Source organism: Molossus molossus, unplaced genomic scaffold (assembly GCF_014108415.1).
Source record: "Molossus molossus isolate mMolMol1 unplaced genomic scaffold, mMolMol1.p scaffold_m16_p_18, whole genome shotgun sequence".
Classification (NCBI taxonomy): Eukaryota; Metazoa; Chordata; class Mammalia; order Chiroptera; family Molossidae; genus Molossus; species Molossus molossus.
Window position 1 is genome coordinate 52,805,314 of NW_023425353.1, and position 26,756 is coordinate 52,832,069.

Sequence of the window (26,756 nt, forward strand, 5' to 3'; positions counted from 1 at the left end):
TGGACTGTAGATAAGTAAAACAAACAAAAAAATGATAGAAAAAAGAAATAATAGAATATCTTCATAAACTTGAGGGCAGGCAAAGACTTCTTTAAAATAGGCTGTAGCCCTGGCCAGTTTGGCTCAGCGGTTAGAGCATTGGCCTGCGGTCCAGAGAGTCCTGGGTTCAGTTCCCGCTAAGGGCACGTACCTCGGTTGCAGTTTGACCCCAGCCCCGGTTGGAGTCGTGTGGGTGGCAACCACTTGATGTGTCCCTTTCACGTCGATGTTTCTCTCTCTTCCTCCCTCTCTCCCTCCCACTCTATCTGAAGATAAATGCAAAAATGTCCTCGGGTGAGGATAAAAAATAAATTAAATTAAATTAAATAGGCTGTAAAAGCAATAACATTAAAAAAAGAAAAACTGACAATGGAATGTTAAAATCAAAACTTCTGCCCTAGCTGATTTGGCTCAGTGGTTGAAGCATCGGCCCGCAGACCAAAGAGTTGAGGGTTCGATTCGTACCTTGGTTGCAGTTCGTCCCAGGCTCTGGTTGGGGTCATGCGGGACGCAACCAATCGACCTGTCTCTCTCACATCGATGTTTCTCTCTCTCTCGTCTCTCTCCCTCGCACTCTATCTGAAGATAAATAGAAAAATATCCTCAGGTGAGGATGAAAAAAAAAATTAGAAAAAATAAAAACTTCTGTTCATCAAAAGATACCAATGAGAGAGCGAAAAGGCAAACCCCAGAATGAGAGAAGATATTTAGATATTTGCAACACCTACCTGACAAGGACTAGTATTCTGAATATATTAAAAATGAGTCACTAAAAAGAAGCCAGGTAGTTCCCCAACCAAAAGAGAGAGAGAGGAGAGAGAGAAGACTCTTAAATAGGTTCTTTACAAGAAACAGATGCATGCAAACATGGACAGTCAAATTATGAGCAAGGTGGCACTATAGTGCAGTGAAGGATACTTTCCCCTCAATAATAGTACCAAATGACCAATAAGCATGAAACATGTTTCACTTCATTAGGTAACAAGAAAATACAATTAAAGCCAATGAAACCCTACTGTATACCTGCCAGACTATCCTAAATTAAAGACAGACCGTAGCAAATGTAGACAAAGATGTGGAGCAACTGAAGCTCATATACTGCTGGTAGTAATAGGAATTCTTTAAAAACAATTGATATATAATTCACGTACCATAATTCACCCTTTAGAAGTGTTCAAGTCAGTGTTTCATATATTGACAAGGTCATTCAACCACCATCACTACTTAATTCCAGAACATGTTCATCACCCTCAAAAGAAACCCCATAGCCCTGGTCGGTTTGGCTCAGCAGTTGGAGCATCGGCCTGCGGACCAGAGAGTCCTGGGTTCGGTTCCCGCGAGGGGCACGTACCAAAAAAAAGAAAGAAAGAAAGAAAGAAACCCCCTACCTATTGGCAGTCATTCCTCATTTCCCTCTCCTCTCTCCACTGGCAACCACTACTTTCTGTCTCAGTGGATTTGTTACGTATATGGAATCATACAATGTGATGTTTGGTGACTGGCTTCTATCACTAACATAATGTTTTCAAGGTTCACCCATATTGTAGTATGCTTCAAAACCATTTTATAACTAAAAAATATTCCATTGTATGAATATACCACATTTTGTTTATCCATTTGTCTGTTGATCAATGTTTAGATTGTTACATAACATTTGCATTATACAAGCATATGCTTTCATTTCTGTTAGGTACATATATGTAGGAGTGGAAATGCTGGGTCATATGGTAACTTAATGTTTAACCTTATGAGGAACCACCACCCTGTGTTCTAACGTGGTTTCACCATTCTACCTTCCTACCTGCAACATGTGGGGTTGCTAATGTCTCCATATCCTCATCAGTACATTTTTTATTTTCTCTGTGAAGTGCTATCTCACTGTGATTTTGACTTGCACTTCCCACTTACTTATATCAAGTATCTTTTCATGTGCTTGTCATTTGTATATCTTCTTCAGAGAAATGTCTATCCAAATCCTTTGCCCATTTCAACATTGGATTGTCTTACTGAGTTGTAAGAGTTCTTTATATATACTGGATACTAAACCTTTACTTATCAAATAAATCATTTGCAATATTTTCTCCCAGCAATGAGAAATCTTAGGAAAAACTGTTTGGCATTATCTACTAAAGCAAATTACACAGATAGCCTTGGATCCAACATTCCATGTCTACAAATACACTCAAAAGAAATGAGAACATGTTTTCTATAAGACACATTTGAGACTGTTCATAACAGCACAATTCATAACAGCAATGGGAAAAAAGAAAACCACACAAACATCCTGTTGAATAGTGGTTCCCCCAAAGATCTCCACGTCCTAATCCCTGGAACCTGTGAATGTTACTTTACTTGGCAAAGGGACTTGCCGATGTGATCAGGATTTTAAGGGGTGTGGGGGAGTTAGACTTCCATTTTCCAGTGCAGCAAGTAAGCAGTTTAGAAGTCATGTTTCTATCCTAACAAGCAAAAAGCTAAACAAACAGTCCGGCTGGTGTGGCTCAGTGGTGGAGCATCGATCCATACACCAAGAGGTCGCTGGTTGATTCCCAGTCAGGGCACATGCCCAGGTTGTGGGCCCGATCCCCATTGGGGGACATGCAGGAGGTGGGCAGTCGATGTTCTCTCATCGATGTTTCTATCTCTCTCTCCCTCTCCCTTCCTCTCTCTCTAAAATCAATATAGAAAAAAAAAAAAGCTAAACAAACAAAAATAAAAAGTTATTTGATCTGTCAGAGAAGTGAGTCACAAGGCCATCTGTTGTTCCAAAACTTGGAGACAGGCAGGTGGACATTGAAAATCACAACTTACTGAAGCAGAAACCTCTCAGAAGAGTCATGGGTAGGAAAGACTGAACTGTAACTGACAAGTTGCTGGAAGCTCAGAGTGGCAATCTGTAAGTTACAAAACCCCCATCTTAGGGGATCCCCACACTTTGTTTTATCTCTAGGAGCTCTACCAGGTTCTCAAAGGGAAGATCAGAGGAAAATCCCCTGGTGCTTCTGGCAGAGGAAGGAGGAAAAGAATCATTTTGAAACACCCAAATATGCCAGAGTATTCTATTCTTAACAAGGCCTGCCCTCAAGAGAAAGTATCTTACCAAAGCCCAGCTCCAGTTTTAGCGGAGCCTAAGCAACCTGGTGGAAGGGAAGTGCCCTACTTCAGCGCCCTCCAACCATCATCTCTCACCTAAGGGCTGGGGACTGAGGTGCACTTGTTAAATTCACAGCCCAAGAACACAAACTCACTGAGACCTGATCATAGGACTCCAGCATGCCTCTCCTCCCCCAACACATTGCTAAAGGCCCATTCACTCGAGTTCCTTTTACTCACTACATCATGTCCAGTTATCAAAAGAAAATTACAAGGCATAGTAAAAGGCAAAACAAACAAAATAAAACAACAACAAAAAAAGTAGAGTAAGCATCAGAATTAGATTCAGATATGGCAGGTGTTGGAATTACCAAACCATGAAATTTTTTTTAAATTTTCTGGTACGTGCCCCTAGCGGGAACCGAACCCAGGACTCTCTGGTCCGCAGGCCGACGCTCCAACCGCTGAACCAAACCGGCCAGGGCCAAACCATGAATTTAAAACAACTGATTAATATGCTAAGGGCTCTAACAGAAAAAGTAGACAACATGCAAGAACAGATGGACAGTGTAAGCAGAGAGACAGAAATTCTCAGAATTTTTTTAAATGCTTGAGATTTTAAAAAAACTAACAGAAATGTAGTCTGCTTTCCATGGGTTTATTATTTGACTGGACCCTGAGAAAAGAAACTGAGCTGACGGATACATCAACAGAAACTTCCAAAACTAAAAAGCAAAGAGAAAAAAGATCCCTCAAAAAGGAATTGAGCCCTGGCCAGTTTGGCTCAGCGGTTAGAGCGTCGGCCTGCGGTCCGGAGAGACCTGGGTTCGGTTCCCGCTAAGGGCACGTACCTCGGTTGCAGTTTGTCCCCGGCCCTGGTTGGTTGTGTGGGTGGCAGCCATTCGATGTGTCCCTTTCACGTCGATGTTTCTCTCTCTCTCTCCCTCCCACTCTATCTGAACGAAAAATGTCCTCAGGTGAGGATTAAAAAAAAAAAAAAAGGAATTGAATATCCCCAAACTCTGGGATCACTACAAAACATGTAACATATACATAACGAGGATACCAGAAGAAAGTAACAGAAGAACTATTTGAAGCAATAAGGACTGAGAATTTCCCCCAAATTAATGTTGAACAGTAAACCACAGATCCAGGAAGTTCCAAGAACACTAAGGATAAAAAAAACAAAACAAGCCCTGGCCAGTTTGGCTCAGCAGTTGAGCGTCGGCCTGCAGACCAGAGAGTCCCGGGTTTGGTGTCCTCTAGGGGCACATACCACCAAAAAAAACAAACGAAACAAAACAAAAACCCCACAACACCTAGGCATATCATATTCAAAGTTCGTAAAATCAATAAAAATTCAAGGTAAGGGGGTGGGGGTGGGGAAACACCTATGGAGAAACAAAGGTAAATGTACAACCAATTTCTCTTCAGAGACCATGCAAGCAAGAAAGGGAGCTGGATTATTCGGGTTGGTCCAACTTGATCACATGGATCCTGATACAAGGGAGGCAGCAGGGTCAGAGTGAGAAGCAACGTGATGGAAGCACTGAGTTGAAGATATAATGCTGTTGGCTTTGAAGATGGCGAGGGGACCACAAGCCAAGGAATGCAGACAACCTCTAGCTGGAAAGAAAAGAAAAAGATGCTCCTTGGGGCCTCCAAAAGGAAGCAGCCTTGCTGACACCTTAACTTTAGCCCAGTGAGACTGATTTTGGACTTCTGATCTACATGTGTATTGTTTTAAGCCCCTACATTTTGTTAATTTGATACAGCAGCAATTGAAAACAAATAAACAGCCATCAATAGCATAGTGGACGAATTATAGTCCATTTGCACAAAGGACCATAATGGTGCGAGGAAAATGGGTAACTATCGCTACATGCAACAAAATGGATGGACCACGGAACTAATATATTGAAAGAAGCCTAGCACAAAAAGAATATAAACTCTAAGATTCCATTTATATAAAGATTAAAAATAAAACTTATCTACAGCTTTGGAAGTTATGAGGACAGTGGTTGGTGGGTGCAAGTTCTGACGAGGCACACAGGGAACAACACCTGGGGTGCTACCAATATTGTATTAAAAAATTTTTTTTCTTTATTAATTTTAGAGAGGAAGGAAGAGGGAGAGATAGAAACATCGATGAGAGTGAACGTGGACTGGCCACCTCCTGCATGACCCCCACTAGGGATTGGGCCAAAAGCTGGGAATGTGCCCTGACCGGAATTGAACCGGCAACCTCTTGGTGCATGGGTCAACACTGAACCAGTGAGCCACACTGGCTGGGCTTTTTTTTTTTAACCCTCACCGGAGGATATTTTTTCTATTGATTTTCAGACAGAATGGGAGGGAGAGAGAAACATCGATGTGAGAGAGACACATTGATTGGTTGCCTCCTGCGTGACCCCAACCAGGGTTGGGGATCAAACTGCCAACTGAGGTATATGCCCTTAACCAGAATTGAACCCTCGACTCTGGTACACAGGCTGATGCTCCAACCGCTGAGCCAAACTGGCCTTTCTTTTTTTCTTTTAATCCTCACCAAAGACATGCTTAGAGAGGGAAGGGACACAGAAAGATCGATGTGAGAGAGAAACATCGATTGACTGGTGCTCTTTTTTCTTGATCTTGGTGCTGGTTATACGTGGTCACTGTGTGGCATTTCAAACTATACACCTGTAACTTGTACACTTCTCTATACTGTGTACGTCAATAAAAAGTGCTTAAAAACAAACAGAAAGTTTAAAAACAAATTTCCTTCCAAAAATTGGAACAAAAATAGGTTTTAGGTTTAAACGTGGTAAACACAACGTTTTAGATTAGTTAAAACGGAATCCCAGCCCTGGCCAGTTTGGCTCAGCGGTTAGAGCGTCGGCCTGCGGTCCTGAGAGACCCGGGTTCGGTTCCTGCTAAGGGCACGTGCTTCGGTTGCAGTTTGTCCCCGGCCCTGGTTGGTCGTGCGGGTGGCAGCCACTCGATGTGTCCCTTCACATCGATGTTTCTCTCTCTCTCTCCCTTCCTCTCTCTCCCTCCCACTCTATCTGTACAAAAAATGGAAAAATATCCTCGGGTGAGGATAAAAAAAAATAAATAAAAAAAATAAAACGGAATCCCATATAAAGTGAACAATTACAGTTATTTCAGGTAACAACTCAATTAGTTTCATGAAATTTCTAATACATCTCCAAGGTCACAGAGCAAATGAGTTAGTCTAAACATGCAAACACAGCAGACATATCAAATATAGTATAATGCACAGTCTATAATTTTCTTTCCTTCATTAACTTCACTTACTTCATCAAGTAGTTTAGAAAAATTGGTCTTTCCAACACCATGATTGTAGAACCCTTTCTGGGCTGAAGATTTTATCAATGGCATTTTCCATCTCACACTTATCAAACAAAATGTTTATACAAATTAATTTTTCCATACCCATGAACGTGCTGTATTTTCCACACTGAAACAAACTATTACCCTCTCATATATTTTTAGCATTTATACTCAACTATTAGGAGCCAAACACTAAACACATTTTAAGGTTCTAATGAAAGTATTATGTGAGATAGTAGACATACTGTTGTCCAAAATTTTGTTGGAAAAAAAAAAACCTTTGGAATATTTTAAAGTAGTAACAAAGACCAACTTAAAGTATAGTAACCACAATTTCCAATGATTTGAAATGCCTCAACAGAATGTACAAGTGTTCTTTAGTTGAACTTCAATAACAAGATGAAATTGCTCTTAGGAAGGTTCTAAAACAAGCACTAAAAACTAAGTATTGAAATGTTGGAAGTACTAATAGTTGTTCTCACTTGTAAGAGAGTAGCTATGTGTCAGTGCATTTGCCAAGCTTTTACATACAGTTTCTGCCCATTAAATGATAGAAGGCTGTATTTTAATCTACTAGGAATGCTGACATAGGATTCTGCAGTTCAAGACATGGGGAAGATGTGTTGATCAAGGTAAACTCTCAATTTAAGCAAACTTGCAGGATAGTGAATCTCATATACTCAGTCTCTTAGAAACAAGATCAGAATGCTTAATAATCCTGTTAAGCCAAGCACTTCAAAATACCAACAAATCTTATCTGATAAAAACAAATTTAAATATAAGAGAATGCAACAAGTATTTGAACCTGAATGCAGAGAATAAATACTTTATTAACTGATTACAATTGAAAGTCACAAACAAAAAAGGGGTATATTAAGGCAGAGCCACATATATACATATATATATGACATACATATATATGACATATATATATAGACAAATCCAGACTGTTACTGCTTTACATTAATAACCTCTGCATTTTTCTTCCACACATTTAGGCAGTGTGCTTTCTTTTCTTCTCAGTTAAAGAAACTAATCTTGGCCAATATTTCAAAATCATATTTTGATAACAACTTACAAAATAATAGATTTAGACAATGACTAGTGTGTCAAATGCTATCTGATAGTTTTCTCAGCATATTCCATGTGTGGTGGTTATGTTGGTGTGGAAAATCTGATAATCATCTTTTTCTTTTCCAGTAAAACTAACACATAATTAAAAAAAAAGATTTTAATAGTCTTAACTAAATAATCTTGGTCTTCCAAGTCAGTCAAATACCCAAAGCATATTATTTTGTTCTTCTCTAAACCTTCCTATATTTTTTAAATAGCCTTTAGAATATGATCACATGGCAGTATTTCAGATCAATAAATGTTGAAGTTTTCAAAATCCAAAATTACTTCCTTATGCAAAGTGGCAATGCAAATAGCAATCCTACATAGTGAAGAATAATTTTTCTTCCATATAGCTCCCTTTTATAAAAATGGGCAACCACACATACACACACAAAAAGACATAAGTTTAGTCCATCTGAAAAAGCACTCCAGCTCCCTAATTCCACTCTTGAAGGAAAAGGCAGAGGCAAGTTTACATAATCCCAGAAAACTGAATAAATGGCTTTATTTGGTATCTTCAAGAAGCTTCTCCTTCCGTAGGAGACGTCGTCGGGGTTGTAGGAGAAACTGTAACTGGTTTTCGTGTAATTCTGTCCAGTTCCGCGTGAACATCTGATAGGACAGGCTTCTGGCCTACATTGAAGGAAAAGAAACAAGATTTAGACGTAAGTCAAAGTACCTTTTATACCAATGTCTCGTCATTTAAAGCACTGCCAATGGGTTCATTAATTTTATCTAGCATACTAATGTAGAAAAATAATATAAACAAAGCCACTTTAAAATGGATTTAGATCCACCATCCCAGAGGATGCCCTCCAACCTGTGGAATGTTTAAACAGGGCAAAAGAACCTTGAACTGGGGCTTAAGCAGCACTGCATCCTAAACAACTGTTTGCAGAGACAAGAAATCAGATTATTATGACCACAGGACTGAAAACTAGAAATGCCTTCTTCTCCTGCCACAATTAATGTAATTCTTCCCTTTTTCATAAATACCCGACACCCCTGGCCTTTGCCTCCTAAAACTATTTAGGTTTCCGCCTGAATCAGTGCTTCCTGAATAGCTGTTCTTTTGTATCTCAAATAAATGCTTGCTGCCTCTCACTTGGCCTTTTATTTTTAGGTTGACACTAAGTGACATAAATATCCTAATTAAAAAAATAAATTCCTCCATTTTCAATTGTGGGGTCTGAATGGAAGTAAAACTTGCACCTATCAGTTAATCTCATAAAAATATTTTCAAAAAAGGCATAGAACAATAAAAACAGAAAAATAGAAAATAACAAAATTTTGGAATCCGGAAAGATGATGAATTAGCAATACTGAGAAACTTAAGCTTTTACACTGTTCATAAGAAAAACTATGCACCGAGAGATCACTGGTTCGATTCCTGGCCTGGGCACATGCCCAGATTGTGGGCTCAATCTCCAGTGAGGAGCATGCAGAAGGCAGCCAATCAATAAATGTTTTTCTCCCTCTCTAAAATCAATAAAAACATATTTTTCAAAAGTAATTTCATATATACCCAGAAACCTGTAAAAAGTTAGAAAACATGGTAGCTGCGGGTATGTGGGACAAAGGTGGCAATAAGGTAGGATTAAAAAAAAGAATGAGTTAAAAAGTCTGTTTAAAGAGCAACAACAAAAAATAAATGAAACTTCATCAAAATTCAAAAGTTTTGTGCTATAAAGAACACTATCAAGAAAGTAAAAGGACAACAAACACAATGGAGAAAACGCACCTCTGCAAATCCTTTATCTGATAACGGTTTAGTCAACAGGTATTTAAAGAACACTTGAAACTCAACAGTAAAAAGGCAAAGAACTGCCCTGGCTGGTTTGGCTCAGCGGTTAGAACGTTGGCCTGCGGTCCAGAGAGACCCGGGTTCGGTTCCCACTAAGGGCGCGTACCTTGGTTGCAGTTTGTCCCCGGCCCTGGTTGGGTGGTGCGGGTGGCAGCCACTTGATGTGTCCCTTTCACGTCGATGTTTCTCTCTCTCTCTGTTCCTCTCTCTCCCTCCCACTCTAACTGAACAAAAAATGGAAAAATGTCCTCGGATGAGGATAGAAAAAAAAAAAAGGCAAAGAACCCATCCAGTTGGTGTGGCTCAGTGGTTGACCATTGACACATGTACCAAGAGGTCACTGGTTCGATTCACAGTCAGGACACATGCCCAGGTTATGGGCCCAATCCCCAGTGGGGGGCATGCAGGAGGTGGCCATTTGATGTTCTCTCTCTTTCTCCCCCTTTCCCTTCCTCTCTCTCTAAAATCAATAAAAGAAAAAAAACTTTTTTAATAAATTGAAAAAAAAGACAACCAATTTTAAAAATGGGCAAAGGATTTGAACAGACATTTCTCCAAAGATATACAAATAGTCAATAGACACATGAAAAGATTCTCAACATCATTAGCCATCAGGGAAATGCACATAAAAATCACAGTAAGATAGGACTTCACAGACAATGGGATTGCTCTGATCAAAATGATGGCAATAACCAATGTTGAAGAGGATGTGGAGAAATTGGGACCCTCATACCTGCTGTTGGGAATGTAAAACGGTACAGTGTTTTGGAAAACACTTTGGCAGTTCTTCAAAAACTTAAACAGAGAATTACCAGCAATTCCACTCTTAGGTATATATACCCAAGAGAAAAACATATGTCCAACAAAAACAAATATTTGTAGTGGTAGTATTCATAATAGCCAAAAAGTGGAAACGATATCAATATCCAACAACTGATGAATGGTAAGTAAAATGTGGCATATCCATACAATGGACATTTTTATTCAGCAATAAAAATTTTTAAAAAATTGAAATATTGAAACATGGGTGAACTTTGAAAACATTATGTTAAAGAAGCCATATACAGTACGATTTCATTTATATGAAATCTCCAGATAAGCAAGTCCACAGACACAGAAAGCAGATTAGTGTTGCCTAGGACTGGGGGTTTCCAGGGAAGGGATGAAGTAACTGCTAATAGGTTAGAGGTTTCTTTTTGGGGAGATGAAAATATTCTAAAATTAGATTATGGTGATAGTCTGTATTAACTCTGCAACTATACTAACACTATTGAACTGTACGCTTTAAATGAGTGAACTTCATGGTATGGGGATGATATGTCAACAAAGCTGTTGTCTGTCTGTTTTTGAAAAGCTCCAGGTGACTATACCTGACTTTTTGGCAGACGGTGGTAAACTACTGCTTCCACCTCCGGCTGCAGCTCCAGGGCTGCCACCACCAACACCGGGGCCTCCTGGGGAGCCAGTCTTTTTACTCAGCAAACTATTGAAGAAATTTGCCAGGACACCTTCACTTGTAGCTCCAGCTATAAAACAAAAACCAAAAATTTTCAATCAAAACATTATCTTTTTCGATAAATTATTATTTTAGTAAGCACGCACAGAAAATGGATAACAGACTTGAAATTTAAGAGCTGTATATTCCCAACTCAAGTCTAGTTTGATCTTTAGAGGCTGGGTAACTTCTCTAATCTCCTTATATATAAAACAAAATATAAGTAACCTTTAAACGTGTAAGATAATTATTTAAAAATTAGAATGTTGTTATTATTATTATTTTTTATCCTCATCCGAGGACATTTTTACATTTGTCTTCAGGTAAGAGCGGGAGGGAGAGAGGGGGGGAGAGAGAGAGAGAGAAACATCGATGTGAGAGAGACAAATCGACTGGATGCCACCCGCACGACCCCAACTAGGGCCAGGGAAAAACCGCAACAAAAGTATGTGCCCCTAGTGGGAACCGAACCCTGGACTCTCCGTTCCACAGGTCGACGCTCTAACCGCTGAGCCAAACCAGCCAGGGCTAGAATGTTATTTTTAAAAGGCCACAGGCCTTGCCCTGGCCAGTTTGGCTCAGTGGTTAGAGTGTCAGCCTGCGGTCCAGAGAGACCCGGGTTCAGTTCCCGCTAAGGGCACGTACCTAGGTTGCAGTTTGTCCCCGGCCCTGGTTGGTCGTGCGGGTAGCAGCCACTCGATGTGTCCCTTTCACGTCGATGTTTCTCTTTCTCTTCCTCTCCCTCCTTCCCACTCTATCTGAACAAAAAATGGAAAAATGTCCTCGAGTGAGGATTAAAAAAAAAAAGGCCACAGGCCGTTGAAACAGATGTTAGTTGCTAATGTATGTATGCTTTGAAAGGGGCTCTTCAAAAATATAACTGTTGAAAAATATCTGCCTTAAGTATTAAAAGTTACCTAATCCTCCTATATAATTATGCATATAATTCTTTCGTCATGTTAATTGCAGGTGAACTGTTTTATAAAAACATGAATTTCTTCAATGACCTACCATAGGAGAATGATTAAATAAACACAAAGCTTTCATAAAGCTTACATCATAGAAATGACATATTAAGACGATACTGTAAAATGGTTCTCAGTCTGACTGACTATGAGATTATATTTACAGAGACAAAGATTAGAAGGTAGTGCTCAAAAATAAAAATTGCTATGGTAAAAGGGGATTCTAGGTAGCTTGCTTTCTATTATAAAACGTATTGTGTCATTTTACAATACGTTTTCTCCAAGAAAGAGAGAAATGTACCTTTCATGTTCGGATCAATTTTTTTTGACCCAGCAGGGATGGGAGACACGCTGGCGACATTGGATGACACCGATCTGTTTGGTGTTCGAGGGGAGCCTCCTGGGACTCTTGGTGAGGCATCCTATATAAGAATAGGGAAGCCATCATTATAAAACCTGAAGACTTCCAACTTCACAACAGTTATTATAAAAAGAAATTACTTTGCAACTGTACCTCATCTGTACTTTTATACTGTAAACCACTGACAAAAATGTTTAGTAACTGTGTCCTCATTATTAGAAAATACCAGTGATCCATCACATTTTACAATACTAATTTTCCTTTCAACGGAAAAAGAACATGTTGAATAATGAAGGGGGTTGTGAGTATAAGCAAGTATAAGCTTTAGAGTCAGATCTGGGTCCCAATGTGAACTTACATCCCAGCAGCTGTATAATCTCCGATAAGCCAATGTCCTTCAAAGCTTCAATTTCCCCTACTGCAAAATGGGGCTAATAATAGTTCCTGCTTCATTGGGCTGTTGTGAGGATATATGTGAACCACATATAAATGGTTCCGCACAGTAATTGATACATGACAAGCACTATAAAATACATCTTTATGATTTAAGTCATCTAAAAGGGAATCAGGTTTATCTTTTAAAATCTCACAAATTCCAGAAGTTTTAAATAAAGTTAATCAAAGCACACCCATATGAGATACGTATATGATTAATAAAAAACTAAAACAACATGCACTGCATTTTAATAATTTTGTCAAAATCTGTAATACTGACCACAGGCCTTCCAGCTGCAGTTGGTGGTTGCTTTGCTAAAAGGGTCTGAAAAACACAAAAGAATTCTAGGTTAGATACTCATAACATGTATTGCTGTATTTTTAAAGAAACTATATACAATAACAGTTTACCCATTAACTATACTAAGTCTGATTCTGATGTACTTTCATACCTGTAGCTTCATAAGAAACACTTGGTCATCTTCTGCCACAATTTCCTTCTCATGCACAAACTGAAATGAGCAATGAACAATGAATAAATGAGCCCGTTTATAAAAAGTAGAAGCAGGGGCATTTGCAACTCATTTTTCCTAATTATTCAGCAGATAGAAGAGCCATTACCTTCTTATTCTGGGAAACCAGGAGCAAGTTGCTCTTCTTGCACACTAAGGTCTATTTTCCACCCAGTAGCCAGGGATCATTTTAAAAGGTTAGGTCAGATTACATCACTCCTCTGCTCAAACTCCCCCTCCAAGCACTTTCCATCCCTCTTAGAATGACATCTAAAATCCTGACAGCAGCCTGAGAGAGGCCCCACAAAATCTTAATTCTGCCTTTCATCCAAATCCCCTGCACATTCCTGCCTCAGGGCACGGGCACTTCCTGTTCTCTCAGCCTTCACCATTCTCCCCGCATCACAGACATTCTCTCCCATTCCGACAACAGCAGGACTCCTGGCCCGTCCTCCCTTACTGCCCTGTGCTTTACTTCCTTGGCACTTCTGAACACTTGAGAGACAGCCCATGTATTGATGTAGCACACCCTCCTGGTTAGCACCTAGTGCCTAAACAATGGCTCAATAAAGACAACTAAAACAGAGCACAATTTGTTGGTAAAAGAGAGACAGAAAATCGTTGATTTTTGATGAATGCATTTTTTAAAACAGACAACCAAACCAAATAACTGCACCAGCCAATTTTTCATTTGACATTACTTTTCTCATTTCTGATTATTCACAAACAGAAAACAGCTGCTCAACACAAATGCAGGATTCTTAAGACTCTTATTATATGTTAGATCAAAATTACTTTTTCTTGAAACATGCAAATTAAGTCAGTGAGAAGTATTATATGCAAACACTCATTTTCATACAGCTTTTCAGAAACATGAAAAAAAAAGTACCTTCTGGATCCCAATTTAACAGTCATAAGAGTGACAAGTAACACTCAAGACTAAATCTAAATCTAAGAAGCTGGAAGCTCCTGGAGAGCAGGGGGTAACGCATGACTGGAGAAGATCGAGACCTGCCTCAATGAACAGAAGCTAATGCAGTTATTCTAGCAATGTTTTCCTGATTTTTAGCTCAGCTCTAGATTAGAAAGTTCACAGCTTCTACCTACTTATTCAAACTGTTCAAGAGCCACATACTCACTCATACTCATCTATGATTTCCATTAGAATATGGACTCTGAACCAGTATTTTCTAATATAAATATGCCAAAGGCTAAGGAATGACTCAGTAACTGAATAGCTGACTTATGTTCTGATAAAACAGATCTTTATTTTGAATAATACACTACCAACACCCACATTACACTTGGAAACCCCTTTGAAAGGAGAGAACACTTTACCTTTCTACCTTACAATCTTAAAATTATGGACTTCCCCCTCAGTTTAAAAGCCTAAGTATTGAGATTGTATACTAAAAATGTTACCTTTCGAACAGGTGGTTTAGTTATAATGTCTTCAAAATTATCTTCTGCTTTTAATGTTTGAAAATTTTCATGTAGTATTCCTATTTTCTTATCATTATCCCACCCTGCTGGACTGGAAAGAAACATACATGAGAAATTTTTAAGCATTCATATAGTCATTCTTTCATTCAAGCCATGATCACATTAAAGGGAACATTTTTATGGAAATTATAGAAAACTAATTAGCTTTTTAAATTATAGTGCTCAATGTTGTCCCACGGATTGACAAGTCCCAGTGCGATTCCCAGTCAGGGCACACGCGCGGGTTGCGGGCTTGATGCCCAGTTGGAGGCATGCAAGAGCCAGCCAATCGATGTTTCTCTCTCACATCAATGTTTCTCTCTCTCTTCCACTCTCTCTAAACAAGAATCAACAAAAACATATTTTAAAAATATTATAGTGCTTAAGTTATGGCTTACTAATGTCTACTTTAAATTATTTTCAATCTTCTTGATTTAAAAAAAGTCACTCTAGTTTTGGGGGGGTAATTATTACCACCTCCCAATTTTATTCCAATAACTTTGTAAAAACGTCTAAATTATACATTGGGTACTTTATGTTATCATAACCAATTAAAGAGTAAGTAGATATCCTGATATATATACACCTAATAGATAGTAATAACATGGCTTTTCAGAAAGGGTTCAGGCTAGCAGTCAATCTATTTTTTTTTCCTATTTATCTTTAGATAGAGTGGGAGGGAGGAAGAGAGAGGAGAGAGAAAGAAACTTCAACGTGAGAGGGACACATCGACTGGTTGCCTCCCGCACAACCCTGCCCAGGGCCAGGCATGAATCGCAACCGAGATACGTGCCCTTGATTGGAATTGAACCCGCGACCCATTGGTCTGCAGGCTGATGCTCTAACTGCTGAGCCAAACCGGCCAGGGCACCAGCAGTCAATCTAAAAGACAATCATAAATAGGTCAAGGCAGGTTATAAATAAAACAGTCTAGGAAGAGAGTCTTACCTACACATCATGGAAAGATCTGGTCTCACCTCAAAATTGAAAATGATGATTCATCATCAAATTGTAGCAACAATACATGATAAAATAATATATTTAAGTATATACTTACATAAATACTGCATCTTTTTCCACCACAACAGCAGGGATCTTATAGGGAAATCCATATAGTTTCTGAACGATGTATTTATATACTAAATCTATATTTTTGTTTTCTTTTACTGAAGTGTAAATAAGTGCTGCACCATCTGAATAGAACCGTTAAAGACATTTCTGGACAAATTCCATAAACAGGTACAATAAAGTTCTTGTTCTCAGCCTAGCAATCATAGCTACATGATTAGTTTCAAAAATAATTTCTAAAGGTATATTACATAGTAATAAAAAATTTCAAAAGTATAAAATACATACAGGTTAAAATGCAAATAAAATATTTTATAATAAACTACAATAAAATAAAACCAAAAGTCTCATTAAGCCAAGAAAGAAAAGGTAAATTTAGTAATGCTGATACCACTACTACCTATACTTAAAACACACGAAGAGGAAATTTATTTCTTAGACTTCATGGAGGGGGATTAATTATCAACAACTGTTTTGTTTGCCTTTTCAACATAAATGGTTTGCACTAGTATCTCTTATGGTTTAGAATAGTTCCAGGAATGAGGACCTTGGGGACAAATCTCAAGAGACCCACAAAAGACAGAAGATGAACCAATAGGTATTACCAGGAAACTTTCAGAAGTGATCCATGGTAAAGTAGATTTCATGAACAAAAGTTGAGCTAAGACAATCTCACATGATGATATATAAATTAAAGCAGATCCTAACTTATCCAAATATTATAGATCAAAAGAGGCCTGTGGCTAATAGGTCAATGTGACTACTGACGGATAATGTGGTCAGAGAGGCTATCAGAAATTCTATGACCACTGCTAAGGACCATGCTCTAGCACTGGCCATAGTGTCCTGAAAGGGACAGTAACTCAAGCCAAAAGGAATGCTGGGAATGGGCTGACTTTTGATCTGAGATATTCCTATTTTCTAGGACATGATCCTAAAAGTGGCATTACTAATCATAAATCTTGATAGAAACAAATATCATAAATCTTGGTAGAAACAAGCATCATAATATTAAGTAAAAGCTTAATTGTGTTTATTTTTCATTAATGATCTTTCTCATGAGAACAAACTTATGATAATTTGAAAGATTTCTACAGCTGAAAATTTTGCATTGCAATTAAAATTTTAAAAATAAAAATAATTTTGAACTGTTGCCTTCACTCACTGGCACATATATACCTCACTATCTTGAAGTGACTTGTCACATTCTGTATTCTTTTAAAGTCAACCAGCTCTGTTAAAAGGTCTGTAATTATTTCAGTGGACAGCTTCCTTCCTGATTACATTTCTTTTTTTTTTTTTAATCCTCACCCGAGGACATTTTTCCATTTTTTGTTCAGGTAGAGTGGGAGGGAGAGAGAGGAACAGAGAGAGAGAGAAACATCGACGTGAAAGGGACACATCGAGTGGCTGCTACCCGCACGACCAACCAGGGCCAGGGACAAACTGCAACCGAGGTATGTGCCCTTAGCGGGAGCCGAACCCAAGTCTCTCGGGACCGCAGGCCGATGCTCTAACCGCTGAGCCAAACTGGCCAGGGCCTGATTACATTTCTGTCTGTACATTTTTAAGTACAGCATTAAATACATCTTAAAAGAGAGTGTTCTCAAATTTGTAATCTTCAGAGACTAAAAAAAGGCTTTATATACGTATTTCAATTACTTCCACTTTCTGTTTTCTTTTTAAAGACTCTTATGTAGACAAATGGCCTTTAATTCAACATGACTTAACCATTATGTGACATGAGAAGACAAAGGGCCATGGAGAGGACAATGAACTGAAGGAAAAAGGAAAGGAAAACTACCAGTGTCGAGTGATCTTATTCATTATTCAGCTACACATTCTATTAAGTGGTCTTTAAATTAAATGTTCATTAATGAAAATTAAAAAAAACTACTGATACTATAAACACGGGTATATTACTTATTATTCCTATTAATATAATTTCTTCATTTTTCAGATCCAAAAGCTTTCGCTGAAGAATGAAACTGTGGCCCTGGCCGGTTTGGCCTAGCGGTTAGAGCGTCAGCCTGCGGTCCAGAGAGACCCGGGTTCAGCTCCCGCTAAGGGCATGTATCTCGGTTGCAGTTTGTCCCCGGCCCTGGTTGGTCATGAGGGTGGCAGCCACTCGATGTCCCTTTCACGTCAATGTTTCTCTCTCTCTCTCTCTTCCTCCCACTCTATCTGAACAAAAAATGGAAAAATGTCCTTGGGTGAGGATAAAAAAAAAAAAAGAAACTGTGAAATATCTGATCCATAGCTCTCTTCGGTGTACTCACGCTGTGAAGTTTTCAACAGTAAATTCTCTTAAAAGCATTCACTCCCAACACTCACTTTATCCTCCTTTTAGTTGTATATGTTATTCATTGGCGCATCTAATCCTTACAACCTAGACTAGACAAGATTCCTTATGATAGGTTTTCTAACCTTGTGATCATCAAAATCACCCAGAAAGCTTCTCAGAGTATAGATTCTCTAGCTAACCTTGACATGTTCTAGTTCAATAAGTCTTAGATGGGAACAGCCAAATTTTGAAACCACTGCTTTAGACTATATGTGGAGATAACATACTAAATATATTAAAAATGAGAACACACAATCCAAAATGTTGATCATGCCCCATAGCCCACCCAATAAATGAATACAGGCGGCCCTCGTTTATCGTGGTTAATCAGTTCCAGACTCTACTGCGATAATGAATTTCCGTGAAGTAGGATTATTTATACACAGTCGTCCCTCGCCACTTGGTGCTTCGACTTTCGTGGCTTCACTCTATCGCGGTTTTTCCAAATACCATACTGTACTATATTTGAAAAAACTGCGATAGAGTGAAGCCCCGAAAGTCGAAGCACCAAGTGGCGTGGGACGAGTGTACCACTTTTTTGGGGGGGAGGGAGAAGGATTTGGTTTCATTTATTCAGACTCTAAAACAGAATGTCAATAGTGTAATAGCCAGCTAAAAGATTATTAATTATACTAACAGTACTGAATTACTCTATTTATAACTTGGAACTGGGCTTTTAAAAAAAACATAACAATACATACTGTTTGATAATAATTTCATCTCAGCACTTTAGGATATAAACATATTGGTAGTATAAATACAACTTTTTAATCAGAATGTTTATAATGCTACCTCATTAGAATTTTCCAAATAAGACTAATAATTATTTTTCTTAAGCATAGTATTTTAAACACAACAAATCAAATTTATATACTTCAATACTTGCTTTTATATCTAAAATACCCATATATAAGTTATTTGAGAACTAAAATGAAATTTCCAACTAGAGGTAGAAGGAACAAAGCTTATGGAATTTCTAAAGTTCATCAATTTAATTCCTTACCTTAAAAAACAAACAAAAAACAGGTAAGATACATTGCACCAATCAATGTAATAAAAGGATACATTGTAAACAAAACTTCCGGATATGTGACTGAATAAAATCAAAATGTTCATCTTTGTAGTCATGTTCTTTCTCCAAAACACTAATGGCATCACACTGTTGAGTTAAAATAATTTTTAAAATAATACGTTAATTTTAAATATAATGATTTAAGCAGTTCAATTTTGGTGGGAGAATATCATAAAACTACCACTTTGATATGGTGAATGAACAGTGGAACCTAGACTATCAATTACTCCTATTTGTCTAGAGACATTTAGTTGGAATCTTAAGACTAATGAATAATTTTATTTCTTTAAAAAGCACTGAATTCTAAGTTTCACAGAATTTAGTGAGAACACTAAAGAGAAAGTTTTAGTACAGAAAGGAATAAAGAATAATAAGACAAGCTTATAATACTTGCTAATTCAACTACTTATGTCCTAGAACAAAGTTTTTAAGATCTAAAATCCATTCTAGTTCCACAAAACACTCTGTGTATCCAGGAAGTCTGCACCTCTCACTATTGCCTTTGTTCCTCTGTTTATCTGATAACTCTGTTGACCTTCATTTCTTTTCTGGTGCTTTTTCACTCTCACTGCAATTTGACCAATAGCAAAAAAAGGGGGCTATTTTTAAAATGACATCTGTACAAACAATGAAACAAATTCTAAATTCTATTTGCCACAGAAAAATGTTATAGAAAAAAGGCATGTTCAAACATCATGATATCCAAATAACCAAATAACTATACCTTTCTGAATTGAAGATATAAAATATAAAAATAAACACTCCATATGTTCTTTATTCTTAATATTAGTTTGGGGTCAAATCTGATATGTAATTATTATGCATATATACATCATAGAACAGAGACTCCTTGTATAATAATGATGTAGCACATTTATCCATTTCATAGAATATGGAGAGTAATTACTTCAAATTATTAAAGACATTATAATTATTATACTATTGACTTGTGACATGTTTGGTGAAGTATGATAGCTTAGTAAAGAAATATTTAACTGAAATAAGAGGATCTGGAACTAAGGCAAGTAACTTAAGACTGAATCTCAATGTCCAATCTTCAAGCTGAATTGAACCACCATTCTTCATCCACCCTGACACACACATTCTCCCATCCCTCTACATATTTTAAAAGCTCTTAAACTGAAGAACAACTGATGGTGCTTCACACTCTGTGAAATATAGTAGATGATCTCTTCTGGCTTGATATTTTAATGAATCTATGAGCCATTATTTAATGATTCAGCCCCCCCCACCTTTTTTAATAGAGAGAAAGGAAGGAAAAGAAACATTGATATGAGAAACATCAATTGGCTGCCTCCTGCACGCCCCCTACTGGGGATGGAGCCCACTACCTGGGCATGTGTCCTGACCAGAAATTGAAAACTAGGATTTCTCAGTCCATGGGACAACACTCAATCCACTGAGCCACACTGGCCAGGCAATTCAGGTTTCTTTAAGCTTAATATTTTTCCTTTTGAAATTTATGAGGCAAGCTGTAGTATAAAACAGGAAAATATCTGCCAATAAACAGCTCTTTGCCAAACAAAATAAAACAAAACATAAACCACACACAAAAGGATTCTAGTGTGACAGTTTAAAAATAGTTTAAAAAAAAAAAGGTATAAATAACAATGAACTAAACAAGAATGATCATTTGAAAAGCAAACAACAGCCCTCCTGGTTCAGTGGTTCAGTGGTTGAGCACTGACCCATGTACCAAGAGTTTGCCAGTTTGATTCCCTGTCAGGGCACATGCCCAGGTTGTAGGCCAAATCCCCAATGGGCGGCATGTAGGAGGTGACCAATCGATGTTCTCTCTCATTGGTCTTTTTATCTCTCTCTCCCTCTCCCTAAAATCAATAAAGAAAAAAAAAGAAAAGCAGGTAACAGACTTGACTTAAATGCTACCCTTCCCCAATTGTTACTGATAAAGTTTGTAGTGTTTAAAGTAAAACTTAAGCTAGATTTAATTTTTTTCATCATTTTTATCCCAAAGATGAATAAATTCCATACCCTCCTTCATAAAATATGTGCAAATTTTATGTTACAAAAAAATTAATAATTTTAGATCTCAAAAGTTTATTTGTTCTATCATTTTCTTAACTATCCCATGACTTAACAAACAATAAAGACATACTATTTAGGACCAAATGGGGAGAAGATAAACTTGAAATATAAATTATTTTTAAAGGAAATTTGATTTTATTATAAAGTATATATATAGTGACAGACTAAATGAACAGAATTTTGATTTTAGCAATCCTATCAAAACCTCTTTAACAAATTGCCCTGGCCGGTTTGGCTCAGCGGTTAGAGTGTCGGCCTGCGGTCCAGAGAGACCCGGGTTTGGTTCCCACTAAGGGCGCATACCTTGGTTGGTCGTGTGGGTGGCAGCCACTCGATGTGTCCCTTTCACGTCGATGTTTCTCTCTCTCTTTCCCTCTCTTCCTCTCTCTCCCTCCTACTCTATCTGAACAAAAAATGGAAAAATGTCCTCAGGTGAGGATAAAAAAACAAAACAAAAAAACTCCTTAACAAATAAGTAAAAAGCCCCTGATAATTGCGTATAAACTTTTACATAATGAGTGCTTAAAAGCTTATTTTGCCCTGGCCAGTTTGGCTCAGTGGTTAGAGCATCGGCCTGTGGACCACAGTCCAGGTTTGATTCCTAGTGAAAGGCACATACTTGGGTTGCAACCAACTGATGTGGTTCTCTTATGCAGATGTTTCTCTGTCTCTCTCCCTTTCCCTTCCACTCTATCTAAACAAAATTAATGAAAAAGTATCCTTGGGTGAGAATTAACAAACAAAAACAAAAAAAAACCCTATTTTATTTTAGGTGTCAAAAGTTGGTGTTTTGCCCAGCTGGTGTGACTCAGTGGTTGAGCACTGACCCATGCACCAAAAGGTTGCCAGTTCGATCCCAGGTCAGGGCACATGCCTAGGTGGTGAGCCCAATCCCCAGTGGGGGGCATGCAGGAGGCAGCCAATCAATGTTCTCTCTCATTGATGTTTCTCTCTCCCTCCCTCCCACTCTATCTGAAGATAAATAGAAAAATATCCTCAGGTGAGGATTTAAAAAAAAAAGTAGGTGTTTAAAAAGTCTATTTTATTTTAAGTACATAATCTTCTGATATTAGGATGTTAGTATACCAAAATTTAATGTGGAAAATTAATAATTAACTTATCTTACCTATAATTATTTCTACTAAACTGACTGTATAATGAAGTATAACTGGAATTTGGAAAATGATATTCAAATCATAAACAGAATATCCCAAATAACATTTTCTTTCAAAGAAACTATAATTAAGACCACAAAACCAACATGTGAATATCATTCAATTATTTTAAACTATTATTTCTATTTGTTGAGAAAAATTATCTAGAAAAACTAATGTGTCAACTCCAAATGGGGCCTGGGAAACAAAACAGTTGTTCATCCTTAGTTGATATCAGTAGCAGAATCTCTAGGAAGCAAACTAACCTTTGTGCAAACTACTAGTACTGGAATGCCCAAGTTATGTGTAAGTGTATCCGCACCCAGGGGTAAAACCACACTGTCGTCTTTGTCTTCCTGAGACACAGTATTTCTTCTCTGAGGAGAAGCTGGGAAATCTTCTCCTGGCTCTACATATTCTTGAAAGTCTCTTATCACTGAAAATCAAAGTAAATAATTTAATACAGTACTTAGAAATTGCTTTATTTCAGCAGGTAGCTTTTTCTGCCATAATCTAAATATATATTTTACTAGAATGTATACTTTGTCTTGTGTAAAAGAAGAAATAAAACAGGCTTGTGAAATCTATTTCAAGGACAGTAAAGAAACACTGGACCCACATTAATTATTAGGAGGCAGAGCATAACACTGAATGGCTCCAAAGAATGGGGTTCAACGTAGGCCTGCTTTAGTTTGTGGAAATTACTTTGGGCAAGTCACAATCTAGCTTTGTTTCTCTTTCTTCTCTAATTCACAAAGAGTACTGAAAAGGGATAAAAGAATGTATGTGTGTGTGTGTGTGTGTGTGTGTGTGTGTGTGTGTAATTCCACAATTTAAAAGACAGTCCTAGACGACTTTCTAAATATTAGCTTACTTCTCTAAACCCTTTATTCAGGTCTTCTACTTTTTACATAGGTGCAATCATTGGCCATTCATTTTGTAACCCTGGTGACAATTAATGAGATATTACCAATGTGGATACATTTTTAGAACTCATTTGCAAGGCTGTCAAAACCTTCACTTAAAACAAGTTAATGTGAATGTAGCAAGAGCCTTAATATATGCTTTGACTCAGTAATTACCCTTGGAGGAATTCTCAAGGAAACAGCCAGTGATGCACACACAGGGATTTCCATATAAAACTGCTTTTCATGTTTAAAAGCAAAACAAATCTGGAAACAAATTATCCACAGCATAGAATTAAAACAGTGTATGAGGGAATTTTATACAAAGACATAAAGAAGGAGTGTCAAGGAAGAGGAAATCCTGAATGCGAGTGAAGTTCTTTCAAAAACAAAGGGGCATGCATATACCCGTAGCAGCTCTGGCAGCTACTACCCTTCAAATCAGAGGCTGAAATCTAACAGGTGTTCTCAAGTTTTAGCATGCACTCGAGTTTCTGATTTAGTAGTCTGGGGTGGGGCCTGAGAATGTGTATTTCTAACCAGCTCCCAGCTGTACTGATACTGATGCTGCTGGTCCTAGGACCACTGCTATAGGATAAATTTAGAGGGGAGGGGAACCCCACAGCCAATGGCCAAGAGAGAAAGAAAGGTATAGATTAAGAGCAGTTAGACATCTTTTTCAACAATTTAGGACATATATTCTCTTACTGTTTTCTTGCATGTAAATTCCGGTGAGCTGTCAATTCTCTCCAACAAATTATGAACTAACAATAATAAAGAAAAGCAGCATTCCGTCTGTATATTTTCTTAAAGCTAAGTGCAACACTGGCAAATGAAGCACTCTCAGTGAAATTCAGAACTGTGACAACTGGCTTACAACCTGTTAGAAATGACCTACATCATTTTCATAACTTCCATGAAAACTTCCAATTTACATGGGCATGTACAAAATATATTATGTACTTTGTGAATCATAAAACCAGCTTAACATCTTTATATTTAGGTTGTTAACATCTTTTTAGACATACTTCATTTTGACAAGGTTGATAAGATAGTTCTGCCAATTAAGAAATGAACTGCTGAAAATGAGCAGCTGAAGAAAGATTCAAATTTTTTTAATCTTGAAAACAACTTTTCAAAATGAACACATATGGCCTTTTGGCAAAAGAGCAAAGGCACCTCTACGAACAAGTCAGCCATTATGTATGTGTTTCCAATTTAAAACTATATTAAAACCTAGCACAGCATTTAAATTAAATTTCAAAAACAGTACTTACATTATGTTTCCTACATTAAACCTTATTCAAAATAAAAAATTCCTAATAATTATAATTACCAGTTAGGAAATTTATATTTGAAATCTATGTTAATATTTCTAGACTACTCACACTTTTGTTCCATCTCTTTCATTTCTTCAGGAGGAATTTTCAATTTGTCAATATGTTCTCTAACAACACTTGCCCATTTCTGTAAAGAATCCAAAGCGGTCCAAGGTTTTGACATATCAACAACCAGCATAACTAGAGTGTCCTTCAGGGAAATGGCATCCAGTGAAAATTTAAGGAGGCCCTTGTGATACAGATCTCCATCTAAGATCCAAACATTACATCTTGTTTGATCTACAACAGACAAAGAAAAGTTACCAAGGCAACAGGATTAAGTTATTTCATCATTCAACTAACAACACTACTTGGTATTATAGGGCATCTCCACAGGAGATATCTCTTTTGACAAGGTTCAACTATTTAGGTCACATCTACCAATTTAGTAAAGACCTATGAAATATTCAGAAAGTAGCATCCTCTACTTCATATTTCTCAATCTCAAACCACAGACTGAATAACATGTTATTATTCTTACCATCAGCAGATAGAGCTATGCATATTCAAGATTGGCTGACAGATAAGACAAGGTGGGGAGATGACATTTTATGTCAAAAAATAAAAAGATAAAGGGGAGTCAGCAAACAATCATAAGATACTATTATTTCACCATCTGAGGGAAAATGAACTGGAAAATGGAGATTCTTCAATGATAGCAAGAAAACTAAAGTTTGCACACCAGAATACCTTAAACTGTTTAAAAATATGTGACTATATAGCCCTGGACAGTTTGGCTCAGCAGTTAGAACAGTGGCCCACAGACCACAGAGAGTTCGGGGTTCGGTTCCCGCTAAGGGCAAGTACCTCCGTTGCAGTTTGTACCCAGCCCCGTTGGGGTCGTGTGGGTGGTGATCGGTCGATGCATCTCTCTCACATCAATGTTTCTCTCTCTCTCTTTCCCTCCTCTCTCCCTCCTGCTCTATCTGAAGATAAAATGCAAAAATGTCCTCAGGTGAGGATAAACAAAAAAGTCACTATATGAATCCCAATCCCAAACCAATAAAAGTATGCCTAATACCTCGGTTGCAGTTTGTCCCCAGCCCTGGTTGGTTGTGCGGGTGGCAGCCACTCGATGTGTCCCTTCACATCGATGTTTCTCTCTATCTCTCTCTGTTCTTCTCTCTCCCTCCCACTCTACCTGAACAAAAAATGGAAAAATGTCCTCGGGTGAGGATAAAAAAAAAAAAAAAGTATGCCTAAGCGTAACTATTTACTGACTGGCGTTACATAGTAGGACTCTTAATAAAAAAATGGCACACTCAATGACTAATATGAGCAGCAGTGCACCTTGGAAAGACTTCAGGAAACTTAGGTTACAAACAGATGACACTCACCATCCCTGTCCTCATCGTGAACATTTAAGTATAAATATTCCAATCCTCTTCCTTTCTTGTACTCCTCTATTCCCTGAATTCTTCTTATTAAGCTTGTTTTCCCAGCTCCATCTTCACCTGTAAAAAAAGACAAATCTTTTAAATTATAACAAGGCATGCGCGCGTACACACACACACACAAACACACACACACACTTTCTAGTGCCAAGTGAAAAACCCAACTGGAACTAGCTTCAACCAGAAGGGTAAGATGATGGAAAATACCAGGAAACTACAGAGTTGAAGATGTAGACTTCACTCCAGTCTGTTCCTCTTGTTAAGTCTCCTGTTCTAGCCTATTACAATGGCTTTCTCTGTGGGTATTTTTCAAGAAGCTCAACTCTTATGTCATCACATATTAATCTACAAGGAACAAAAGACTCTCTTTTGGCTTTCAGGTTGAAAAATGTTAGGTAAACACTCTTAACTGGCCCAGTGTGGGTCATGTGCCTACACACAGGCTACTCATGGAGGACTGATGGTACATCAAAACTAACCAGGGCAGGGAACTGTAACTGCGGCCTCACCAAAACCAGGGGGAGGGGTGGCAGTTGGGGGTAGTAAGCTGGGTAAGAACAAGAGAATGTAGAACAAAAATAAAACGCACACTTTGAAAATATTAATAGCAACAAATCACATGATTTAAACTTGGCACAAATTTAAAGTTTAAAATTAGGCTAGCTATTCAATGTTTTGGTGAGGATTTTTTTTTTTTTTTAATCCTCACCCGAGGATATTTTTCCATTTTTTTGT

General features: G+C 37.8%; 1 protein-coding gene across 2 annotated transcripts in view; it reads right to left on the reverse strand.

Moving 5' to 3' along the window:
• Positions 1-7,266: 7,266 nt before the first annotated feature.
• Positions 7,267-26,756, reverse strand: part of DYNC1LI1 (dynein cytoplasmic 1 light intermediate chain 1) — a 36,353-nt gene continuing 16,863 nt past the window's right edge. The window contains exons 3-13 of one of the 2 annotated variants that reach the window (XM_036266806.1): positions 25,965-26,081; positions 24,637-24,867; positions 22,610-22,779; positions 19,116-19,209; positions 15,696-15,831; positions 14,579-14,690; positions 13,097-13,156; positions 12,925-12,969; positions 12,150-12,270; positions 10,759-10,914; positions 7,267-8,217 (exon numbers count right to left, since the gene is read on the reverse strand). In XM_036266806.1, the coding sequence (XP_036122699.1) occupies positions 8,102-8,217; positions 10,759-10,914; positions 12,150-12,270; positions 12,925-12,969; positions 13,097-13,156; positions 14,579-14,690; positions 15,696-15,831; positions 19,116-19,209; positions 22,610-22,779; positions 24,637-24,867; positions 25,965-26,081 (1,358 nt within the window). In that variant the 3' untranslated portion in view covers positions 7,267-8,101. The remainder of the gene's footprint in view (positions 8,218-10,758; positions 10,915-12,149; positions 12,271-12,924; positions 12,970-13,096; positions 13,157-14,578; positions 14,691-15,695; positions 15,832-19,115; positions 19,210-22,609; positions 22,780-24,636; positions 24,868-25,964; positions 26,082-26,756) is intronic. The other variant, XM_036266808.1, reaches the window with a different exon arrangement.